The 12357-nt window shown below is 43.1% G+C and overlaps 1 protein-coding gene across 4 annotated transcripts; it reads right to left on the reverse strand.

Annotated features, from left to right (window-relative positions):
• Positions 1–1540: 1540 nt before the first annotated feature.
• LOC142949513 (zinc finger protein Aiolos-like) lies at positions 1541–10896 on the reverse strand. 4 transcript variants are annotated; one of them, XM_076091201.1, is made up of 9 exons: positions 10881–10896; positions 10649–10775; positions 9690–9754; positions 9257–9367; positions 6963–7289; positions 5752–5919; positions 5224–5340; positions 4132–4245; positions 1541–2808 (listed from the first exon to the last, which is right to left on the reverse strand). In XM_076091201.1, exons 3-9 carry the CDS (start codon positions 9739–9741, stop codon positions 2180–2182), a joined length of 1518 nt encoding a protein of 505 aa, XP_075947316.1. In that variant the 5' UTR covers positions 9742–9754; positions 10649–10775; positions 10881–10896; the 3' UTR covers positions 1541–2179. The 4 variants fall into 4 exon arrangements, with proteins under 4 accessions (XP_075947316.1, XP_075947312.1, XP_075947315.1 ...); XM_076091197.1 differs by having other exon boundaries at positions 6885–7289; XM_076091200.1 differs by lacking the exon at positions 10881–10896 and having other exon boundaries at positions 4132–4242; positions 6885–7289.
• Between the last annotated feature and the right edge of the window lie 1461 nt (positions 10897–12357).

Consider the following 12357-nt stretch of genomic DNA (forward strand, 5'->3'; position numbering starts at 1 on the left):
GAAACACACAGTTTGGGCAAAAGCAGGGCTGTCTGAACATAGTGCAATTCCCCTTTTCTTATCTTTTGTTCTTTTTTGTTCAGGAGTGATGTGTCAAAAAATATCCTATATGAGTCCTTAGGTTGTTTTTTCTTATCCTCCTACATTAGCACAAACTTGCCTGACTTCCATTGTAGCTTTAAACTTCTGCACTCTTACTCAACAAACTACTCAGAAGAAAATTACCCTGAAGCCAACCTTTAGAAAAAAAAGAGAAGCAGCCTGAACATTTTTTAGATGGATGACTGGGCTTTTTAATCTAACGTATGGACATGAAGCTGTCATGACAGTTTGCCTCACAAGTGTCACTTCTCATCAAACCCAAAGAGAGAAAAGGGAACTGGCACTGATGGAGAGGACAGATAGCGGGGTGGCAGCTGGATGAAGCTAACACCCTGTTCTGGTTGAAAGGCAGCAAGGCGTGACCGAGTCCCTGCGCTGTCATGTGGGCGTAGTGCATCCACACACGGCCCCATGCACTGACTTAGTTGCTATGTCAGAACCCATTTTGTGTGTTCACCTACACTTCTTCCAATAACAGCTGTCAACGGAGGTTCCTGAAGTCTGTCATATCAAAAATGACCACATACCCTCCATTTGAAGCTACATTTTTCCATCACACATATAAATTCCCATGTGTGGAGTTTTACTGGCAGACATCACTTACTACCACCTGTTCTGTGGGTGAAGTGAGAGTTAGTGGGAAGAGTGAAACTATTGATTACAATAATTCTCTCATGGAGTTTTCTTCAAGTTAAAGAAATAATAGATGCATTGCGCTATTCTTTGTTTCGTTTGGGAGCCCCCTGCACCAATTTAAAGGGCCCCAAGTGGATAATAGGGGACCCACTGCTCTGGAGTGATAAGGAGAACACATCAAAAGTAAGTCACTGTCATGCAGTACCACACTTCTCCCAGCAGATGGGGGCTGGTGTGAAGAGATTTGTGATCCACTGCCATTCATTTCTTCACCATCCGGGTGGGAAGGAAGAAACGGTGATGTCGATTGACAATCCCACATCACAAGACAAGAGTCATTTGCTATTTTACCCTCATTTGATCGTTTTTTTCAGATAATACCAATTGTATATACTGCAGTGGCTCATATTCGTTGTTCCTGATTTAATGTAAAATCTTTAATATGCTTTCAGAGAAATCTTTAGGTGTTCAACAGCACCTGACATTTAATTTAGACCTACCTCAACTTTCATTTATACCCCTGATACTTTCTAAGTTCTAAATATATACACCTCTATTTCGTGCGACAATAACTCTCTGTGAGCCCTTTCTAACTTTGAGTGTATAATATTGTGAGAAACCAACACATGGTGCAGAGCGAAGGGATGTCTTTTGAAGCTGTGAACTGCACTTCTCTCAAACCACAGCCTAAAAGGAGACATGTGACCTTCTAGATAATAGGATTTTTTTTTTCTGCAGTCTTGAATTGGCAAGTGCTTTTAAGAGAAGATAAACTTCTCTCAACAAGTTGCAGGTCTATGTGTTATGAAGGAAAATGAGTGGTTATCTTTTATTTTTACATCTTTACACATATAACAGTAAAAGAACGACAGCAGATACACAATAAATTCATTCATTTTTGCTATCTTGTTGAACATTTGAATGTATATATGGCTGACTATATCATATAAACAGTGGCTACAGCAGTGATCATTATGTACTAATGTAACGTATGAAAAGGAAGTAGAATTACTCCTGCATAGACACTTTACAGGCCATCTTTTCAGATGAGTACAGTATGACTAAGAACACTGACACCCGCCGCACTCCTATAACGTCTCTCTCAATACGCACGCACACACACAGACACACACACACACACACATGCACTCACACACACACGCACACACACACAGACACACACACACATGCACTCACACACACTCACACACACACACACAGACACACACACACACACACACACACACACACACACACACACACACATAAAAGACTACTACTTCATGCTTTCATTTCTGATACTACCAGCTACTTATATGAGTAAATCTGTGTGTTCTTAAACAGTGTTATCTATCGGAGCATATGTGTGTGTGTGTGTGTGTGTGTGTGTGTGTGTGAGGGTATGTGTGTGGGAAAGCATGAATGTCTGCATGGATGAAAGCTACTTCAGTTCTAGGCGGTGCTCGCCGCGGGCTATGTGGGACGAGAACTCGTAACGGTCCCGACTGCGGTGGCCGCACACGTTGCACTCAAGCGGGTCGCGGAAGCCGTGGCACCCCATGTGGATGGTGAACATGACATAGTCCAGGAAGATCACCCTGCAGTGGCCACAGGGGTACACCGCCCCGGGCAGTGCTCCGCCCTCCCCGTCTACCCGCACCACCCGTAAAGCCTCCAGTGGCGACAAGGGGATGGACTGGGCGTGTGGGTGAGGGATGCCGTTCTGGTGATTCAGCCCCCCCAGCAGGTGCCCTAAGCTGTACATTACAGGCTGGGACATCTGGGAGCCGTCAGTGTGGAACGAGTCCACGCCGAGGGGTGGCTGGGTGGCGTGGGGGTGGCCAAGAACCGGCATGCCCATCTTGTGGCCGTTAGTGAGGCCCATGGGGCTGATGTCGCTGCGGCCCAACTGGATGGGGTAGGGCCTGCGGGAGGGAGCTGGGTTACTGTCTGGCCTTGTGGGTTGTTGGTGGGTGTCGGGCCCTGGGGAGCCTGGCGGAGGATCCTTGATGTCAGTTCGGTAGACCAGCTCCCTGTTAAAGCTCAGGTCCAGGCAGACACCATTGTCGCCTAGACCGGCAGCATGAGAAAAAAGAGCACTGAAGACTCCGCAGGAAGACGTTTCACATACTTCATCCAACAGCAGACCCGGAGAAATAGCACAAGCAGCAGTTAAAACAGTTATTGCTTACAGATGGGGAAAGATCTACTAAAGATCCTTATAGGACTCTAAGGGGTCGTCACTTTGGTGTTGACTAAGGACAATTAGAACAATGTGCATCCACGGGTAAACACAAAGGAAACCTGGAACATGCCCGGATCCCAGGACAGAAGAAGCTTTAAAGCATGAGAGGACCCTGAGCCAGCAGTTGAGCTTGGCGGCATGAGAGGACAGAGGGCTGAGAGGAAGCAGGCGACGCAGACGAAGGCCTCTAGTGCAGCTGTACCACAAAGAATAGACAGAGAAGCACCTGCTCACGTTTCTCGCCTCCCGCCTGTTCTCTCTCTCTCTTTCTCTGTGGTTGCAGACATTACTTCTCTTTCCCCCCCTGTGGTTGTCATATTGAAAGATCTCACTTCATTTGTCAACCTGATAGAGACATATAGGAGTTTTTTTCTCTTTTTGTGAGCAGCTTGAGGTATGATTTACGAAACTACAACCCAATGTTCAAGCTTAAGAGCAAACTGAAAATCATTGTGTGTGTGTGTGTGTAGGATCCCAAGGTCAGCTATTCACTTAAACTCATATCTTTAGATCATTCATCCCTCAGAAAAAGCATCTGAGTTTGAATCAAAACCTACAAAGTGAGTAATTACATATTTTACATGTTTCAAGTGCATGTTTCTATCTCTGTCTCTCTCTCTCTTTTTTTTTAAACATGTAGCCATTCATTTAACCATGCATGGTTACCAATACCCACCTACGGCACATTTCTCGCAGAGAATTTAGGACAGTGGCGGCCACTCTGTGGTGTGTGCAGGTATGAGGCAGGTATTCTGCCCTCAATTCCTGTTCCAAGAGATGGAGGCCAGCAAAGACAAATAGACAGACAAACAAGTAGCTTATACAGACAACTTGAAATCATCTACAAAGCAGAAATGCATAGCAAAAAGCACAAACAATGTAAAAATGTCAAAAAGACCACAGCATCTTATAGCTGCACAAGATGATAAAGTTTAAAAATACAGAAGTCAGTAAACAAATATGCATTAACATAAAAATATGAATTAGCAAATAGGTAGATGAACATATCAATCAAACTTAGAAAATGTAGGCATTCATAATCTTTTGTTTTAATCTTAAGTCATGTTAAAACTACAACACTCTTTAATCTGCTTGAGGTCATTGCCTCTACTCGGCCCCTGCGTGTCTGTGAGTTCAGCTGCTCTTACCGGTGAACTTCTGTGGCATTGAGCTCTTCCGTTTGGCTACGTTGCTGGCGAGCCTGTCGAGCAGCAGAGCGCGCTCAGTGCCCATTTGAGTCCTGGATGTCTGGCTGTCCTCTGCTTGACAGGAAGAGAGTGAGAGAGTAAGTGCAACACAGAAATGAGAACCTCTTCTCGATCAAAATTAAAGGCAGTGCACTGTACTGCAACTGTCCACCTGTCAAAGCTTTTGAGGTTGTAAAGTGAAGTAAAAAAAAAAATACCCTGCAAGACACACCAGCTGCTCGAAGCTGAGTCACACTGGGAGGAACAAGATATTAATTTGAGATCAGAAGCTCCTTTGACTTAACTTCCTGGTGGGTTTTTACTTCACAAGTGCAGGAGAGGAGACCACAGGATGAGGATGTACTTCCTCACCACTACGGCACTATCAGGCATAAACTTACGACATTTGGTGACCACAGAAGCAGAGCTTCGTGTGTTGCAACCGTGCAACTGTCCTGTACGTAGAGGCATTTTTTGGGGGGGAGGTTATGTACAGTGTGTCAATTTAACCTCTTCTGTTGATGCGTGGACTTCATTTGTTTACTCTGTATTGTATTGTATTGTATGCATGAAATCAATGTTTACCTTTGCTGCCTTCCTGGCCAGATAGATTTTTATCAGTGGATATTATTTGGTTAAATAACAGTTGAATAAATTAAATTTAGAGGGTTGGTGTGCGCGTGTTGAGCGGCTGGGTTGAAACATTTGCCCTACATATTTGGCTTCCCCTTTGCCGCTCCAGACATTAGAAGCGGTCTTCATACGCTGTGCCTCCAAACCACAGCAGCCATAACCTATTTAGCTGTAATGATGGGGTAACAGTCATAAGCTCATTAATTTAACGAGGCTATAAAAACAGGATCTGCTAGAATTGTGCGCTCCATATGTGCAAATGAGTAAACTGTGCAGTGGTCAGATTACATTAGCAGTTATGTGTGCATACTGTATGTGAAGTGTGTCTTTGTGTGTCCTGTGAAGACATGTAGGAGTTTCAAAGATGTTGCCCGATGCAGCGAGTGTCAGAAAGTGGCTGAGTTCGTACTGTGTGCTCACCTCTCTCAGCGGGGCCTTTGCTCTGAATGTACACATGGCACCTCTCTCTGTGCTCCTCGAGGGAGCTGCGCTGCTTATAGCTGCGACTGCAGTGGTTGCACTTGAAGGGTTTCTCCACTGTGAGCAGGAGTTTCAGTTAATCACCAACACATGAAACATCAACACCGTCTAAATGTTACAGCAAGTATTATTTCCTTAAGTACGCGGTTTCACACAAAACTGATGATGAGCACATTCAGAGACTGTGCAGCGTGTCTGCAGGTAAAACACGTGAACTGAAAGTGAATGAGTAAGTTTCCAGAGTTAAATGAGTAAGACGTCATATGTGATGAGCGTAACCGTATGAGAGTACATGGCAGGTTGTTACTGGAAGAGCAATGCAGGCTCAGCAGACCTCATGTGATTCAAAAGGAGTGAGAAACCAACACCAAGGAGTGACAAACCAACCAACGTGACACTGTGCACAGGTGCATACAGTATCAGTGCATATCAGCTTTACATGTGAGTGAGTATGTGGCTGGCTGGTACCAGAATGGGTGCGCAGGTGCCCGCTCAGAGCATCACGTCGACGGCAGGCGTAGCTGCACATGGGGCATTTGAAAGGCTTCTCCCCGGAGTGCAGTTTGATGTGGCGCAGCAGGTTTCCCTTCTGGGTGAAGGAGGCCCCGCACTGAGTGCAGTGGAATGGCCTCTCACCTAGGTGAGGAAGAAAAACACACCATGAAAAACAAGCCTGCAAGATGACATCTGCTTCTTTTGATCACACAACTTTTTTTTTTTTCTACCACTGTAAATTATCTGCTGCTGCAGATTCACTGTGTTGGGCTGGGTTACTGTTGAACACATTGATGTGGTGTTCAAAACTTATTAAGTGAAAATCTTTTGATACTCTGATATTCATATCTTAAAAAATAAAAAAACAGTTTTTTTTATGATTTACTAATGTTGAACGACACTCTTCTTGTCCCTAGTATTACAGTGGATTGCAAAAAACACGAAATCATTCACCATCTTTGAAAAGGGAACAAGGCAACATCCACTTAGATTGCCAGAAACCTAGAAACAAATGTTCTCACGACTCAAACCACGCAAATGCCAAGAATATTGTGCACCTCACTCCCCGTGTCAAAAACCTCATCCTCATGAGTTCTATCTGAAGTCAGCATTTTTCTACTAGTCAACTGTACTCATCAGTAAAATGATGAGTGTGTGTTAATAGACGACGTGTGTTCATGTGGCTGACAACCACTCTGCACAGTGATAAGTATTACAACATGTGGATAGACAAAAAGCATGCACCATATATACTAGTGAGTTCATTAATTACAGGAATTGCATAATTCAGGGCAAAATAATGACTGTAGATGTACTATGTTATGTTAATCTATCTGTTTACACACAAATCACAAAGTTACTGCATGTGCTTCATATTTAAACAACAACAGAGGATATTTCACAACCTCCTGCTGTCACTGCAGCACTGGTTAGGACATGTGCGTCATGTATAATGCAGACTTGTGAGTTCTTAATCGTAGTTACGCGATCAAACATCTTGACCTAGTCAATACAAGGCGGTATCCACTAGTGCTATCAACAGAGAGACGATTGCGCAACTGTTGTGTTTGAGGTCAGGTGCTTTAGGCTGTGTTCCTGTGCTTTACCCGTGTGGCTGCGTTTGTGCACCAGCAGTACGTTGATGCTGACGCAGGACAGGCCACAGATGTCACAGTTGAGCTTGCCTGTCGTCTGGATGCGAGGGGCCACGGCTCCAGGCACGTAGGTCCCTTCTGCACCAGCCGCTGCTCCTGCGTGGGCGTCTGGCAGGGCTGCGCTGTCGTAACGCGAGTAGTCCACCAGCGACAGGTCCTGTGGCTCATTCAGGGTATCTCCCTCTTCATCACCCTCCCCGTCCCTCTCTTCATCATCGTCCTCCTCATCGAATCCTTCCTCCGTCCCGTCCTCACTGGCCCCCTCCATTTCCTCTTTTAGCGATATCTCTCTTTCTTTTTCAGCCTGAGGGTACTGCTCGTCGTCTTCCATCTCCTCTGCCTCAATCTTTATCACATCTAAGCAAGGAGGAAGCAAGGGAGAATATATTTGGAGTGACATCGGATGCAAACACACATGCAGTGACTGAAACGTGATAAGGAAGAGATAAGACATGTGAAGTGATGTGTAGTCTATATACAACAGTTGATGTTTGTTCTCATTTCCAAATAAGGCACAAAATAAGCTTGATGAGACTCCACTCCAACCAGAATGTAAAACGCTGTCACATCTTTACTTCTACATTTGTGTTTATAGCTGATAGTTTCATATTAGTACTAGTTCATCTCCAATGTGTGGGTATCTTAATTTGGGTTTACGTGAAGTGTCACAAATAGATTCAGAAGATGTGTACACGAGATAAGGGGGAAGGCATTTCCTCTGAATACACAGAAACTAGAACCAGGGCAGGAGAGACAAAGAGCAGGCGCCTCACACAGACACCACCAATTCCTCATCTGCTTTTAAAAAGATATTTCAGATTGATTGTTTATTGCCTGTATCCCTGACACTGAAAAACATTAATCTGCACCACAGCCAGCAGTGCACTGCTGTAATTCTAGTCCAATTCTAGCACATACAAGTTTTTCCTGTTATTTTTTCTTGACCATTTTATCTTAGCCACAAGTCCTTACCCACTGGAGGTCAAACTTCCACACCTTACAGGATCCGCCCAACTGGATTTCAATTTCTCAACCCCACAGCTGTTGACACGCACAGTCCCGAGGCCTGGTTTGCAGGACCTCTCACCTAAACGCTTGCTTAGTGTCAATGTACTCGGTTCCATCCAGAAACCACACTGTGGTCTTGGCGGCGACTGGTGATGAGCTGAAGAGCGGCGCCTTGTATTGTGGAAAGCGCTCAGAGGTGCTATGGAAACTTTGCACATGCAGAGCTCCGAGAGGCCCGATATAGAGTCCAGGGTCTCAGAGAGTGAACCGCAGGCTACTCATCAGATGCAGAGCAGGGCTTTAGGAAGTGCACCCAGTGGAGCAGATGGGTGGCAGTCAGAAAAAAATAGGAGAGCTGTCTGTAACACCACCTTATTTTTGTGACACAGGAGACGCTAAGGCCACAAGTCTGAGTGACATCATTTCCACACTCAAAATATTGTGTGTGTGTGTGTGTGTGTGTAAATATGTTTCTGCCCGGTGTGAGTGTAAACTGCTGATGAAGAAATACCCATAATATCTGACCATGTTAACATGTCACATTTAAGATGAATTAAGATGAATTAAGATGTAAGTTTCATCGGACAATACATGACACTGCAATGAGCAACAAAACCAGACGGGTTGATCTAGCCCACATGTTTCTCATGTTCATGCTCTGGATCTTCCCGAACAGTGTTCAAAGCAGATTGAATCAAATTCTGAGAATGATTTTCTCATTAATTTGCATTGAATAAAACCTAATGATGAGCTCCAGTGCAGGAGCGTTTAACTCTACCCCAGGATAACTAGAACACCTTCATGATGCCTTTCCTGTCTAATCCGTTGGAGGACATACAAATGGCTCTTACTTCATGCACTTGTCCATCATATGTAATCTGTCACTAGTTGATCATATTTAATTACATTTTTTAAATGTTATTATTATTTTAACTGAAGTGAAAGGATAAAACTCCCCCTTGTTTCTATGGGTTTAGAAAATTCTATCACACTTTGAGATACGAAACTATTACAAGCCTTCAGGTAAACATAGAAATGATAGAAACGAGATCATTTTTTGAGTTCCTTTGCTAGACTTTTACTACTAAAATGTGTTTCCAAACAGCAGCGCTTCATTGTATTAATTCACAGGGTTTGTAGCGGTTCGCACCTCAAACTTTTTCCAACGCTTCGGAATGTCAGTGGACAACAAAGCAAGTGTAAGCTGATGGACGGTGTGAGCTCGATGGCTAAAATGCAAAGCGTAATGGAAAGATGTCAATTGCGTGTGCGTGTGTGTGTGTGTGTGTGTGTGTGTTGGGGGGGGGTGTACATACGTGAAGCCGTCACACCTTCAGCACACTGCATTCCATTCTCACTGAATGAATTATCTTCCCTCTCTTCTTCCTCCTCCTGTGGCTTCACATCTGCAACATCACTGCAAACGTCTGAAAAAGTGACACGTTGTGCATGTGCAAATACTCTGTGTTACTTTTTGTTTCATTTGGAGAACTTCAAACCAGTAAGCCACAGCTATCTGTTAGAATAATGGAATATTAAAATCCCTTCACAGACAATAAATGTCTGGAACACAGAAAACTTATGGTCTGTTATCAAATGCAGCCTGCACACATCCAGCTTCAGCTTTCAATACTTTTCAGTCATGTGTGCTGAGGCAGTGCGGTAAGCAGGATGGTGGCAGCTGTGGAGAAACGTGTGCAGCCTGATCTCGTACACTTTCACACTAAAGACAAGGAATCAGACACTCACCCATCCCGTTTCCCTCTGGGGTGGTAAATTCAGGATCTTTGTCTGTGTTCATGATAAAAAATGTTCTGTGGAGAGGAATTACAATATTCATCAATAAGAGACAGTTTGGAATCCAAATGAATGTAATCAGGTCAAGCCACATTACTTCTTATAGTGTTTTCAGAACTAGATCTAAGTTTACACAGTAATACGGAGAGAGAACATCGAGCACATTATAAAAATGATATTTGCTGCATATATTCAAAGTGTGGCCTTTTATCTTAACACATTGACACGAATATACCTTTCTTAAGGTTTTTTCGACACTATTAAAATCCTCCCTTACTATTTCGAAAAAGCAGGTGAAGAAATAGAAGCAACATGTGCATCTCACTGTTCCTGTTGGTGTGACAGCATAAAAAGAAGTTTATTAAAAAAAGATGTGGGTAAAAGCCCACGGTTGATTGCTCAACCCTGTCACTACATTTAGCCTTATGAGAAAGAGATGATGTTCACTGCACATGCACTTCCTGCCAGGTCTGTACATAGGAGCAAGTGTAAAAGCGCTTTCACCACCAACAGCCAGTGAGTCTCCCAACACTCTTAGACAAAGTTTGAAAGTTTATTTGGAAATAAAAAACACAGATGCGCTTTAGAGACACTATATCACTTTTCATTGAACTAATCAAAATTCCCAGAGCACTACTTTTACAATGTATATTCCAAGTGTAACCGTGATTAGAATAAAACCTGCGTAGTTATGTAGAACAGTTTTTTTTTTTATCATTTAGAGAGCTGCAACTACTCTTACATCACATTCAGTGAGGAAAATACAGCAATAACAAACTTCCTCACACGCTCAAAATGAAATGGAATTGAGAAGCGCATGTCAAAACGTGACAATTAATGCCACGGCACTTTTTGTGTTTTATAGTTTGTTGGACGTAGCAAAGATTGGAGTAAAGATGAAATGATCTGACCTGCTTTTTGCTCAGCACCTGGAGGAGACTGCTATGGCAGTAGGAGATTCCACACTCCGCCACTGGACTTTCTCTGAATATGGAATATACTGCGCGCAACGTCACTACGGTGAAGTAGGAGAGATCCCTTAAAGGAACAGGAACATGTTTTGAACAAGGTTGAGCAACAAAGACCAGAGCATGTTCACACAGCAGAGTAGCAACACCACTGATTTAGATTACTCGTCCTTACCGGTTCCATGATCGTAACACAAACACTCCTTCACTAAACCTTAACAAGTAGAGTCTATAAAACTGTGCGTTTATGAGTGAAACAAAGACCTGATTATGGGTTCTGTATCGATTCAGGCGGTCCACAGGGTTCCTGACCATTTAAGGAGCTACCACTCCATCTTGTGGCCAAACTACAACACTACTTTTCATTCGAACTTTTCTCTCCCCAATCAATCACATAAGACTGTAGACACTTTTTAAAAGACCCTATAAGTACTTGTACTGTAGCTATTTGAACATATTTTTATCTCTTGTTCCTGTTGAGTTTAATGTACTTAGGTTGCTTTGGAAAAGAGCATCTGCCAAATGAGAGCAATGTAAGAATGTAGCGTACAAAAAATATTTTTACTTCAACTAGGCCCAAACTTTAGGTATCATTTTAAGTTAAAAATAAATCAACTGAGGAACTCATCTCTTAAAATAACAAAATAACATCACACTATCTGAGCTATTGAGTATTGGATGATGGGGCACTGGAAGAGCGCCAAACTAACTTTCCCCATAGACTTACATTGGGAAAGAGACGTCTGTGAATCAGTGGTTCTTTTTTTCTGTTTTTTGAGGTACATCAACTTGCACAAATGCATGAATAGACCTGGTTTAAATCAATATGTCCTAAAAGTTGTCAAATGCACTAATAGCTGTTCATGTGTATGAGGCAGAGACCGAGGCTGGACCGAGGGCTGGGAGTTTGGGTTAAAAGAAACGCACGGGAAGATCCGGACAATTTTATACTCGAGCACAAGTGCCAGGCTTTGAAGCAAATGTAACATAGTGGTTAAAATGTGGAATTACAAATTTCGTTTCAAATCCTTGCGTGTTTACCTTTGTGTGCTTGCACTTATTCTATAAACCACATAATACGGAAGATTGCAAGAAGATCCAAGTATTTTCCTCTGAATTCTATACTGCGAAGTCAAACTTTTTTTGCTTCATGCACCACTGCTCAACTTTCAAAGCATGCATTCCCCATCTCTCTTTCCCCTTATTTCATATCATCTCTCTATACTTTGGCAATCTAATACAGGCAAATACAGCCCGGAAATAACACCCAAACATTTATTCACATCTATCTTAGTTCTGTTAGTCTGTTTCAGCAATTTACAATTTACAAACTACAGACACACAATAAAATACAGCTCATTGGCACACATCAAACACCTACAGCATGGCTAAGCTCTGAGTAATCACCCTGAATGCCCCAGACTACATTTCATTGTGCAATGTTGTATTGTAAAATGACAATGATAAATCCTTGAAAAACACACACACACACACCCACGCACACACACACGCACACACACACACACACACACACACACACACACACACACACACACACACACACTCACACACACACACAGTAAAACACCTCATAAATGACACATAATGAAACTGCTGGCTCTCTTATGAGCTCCAGGACCAGAGAGCCGCTC

The sequence above is a fragment of the Anarhichas minor genome, unplaced genomic scaffold, assembly GCF_050575085.1.
Source record: "Anarhichas minor isolate MPS153535 unplaced genomic scaffold, ASM5057508v1 ptg000014l, whole genome shotgun sequence".
In the NCBI taxonomy this organism is placed as follows: Eukaryota; Metazoa; Chordata; class Actinopteri; order Perciformes; family Anarhichadidae; genus Anarhichas; species Anarhichas minor.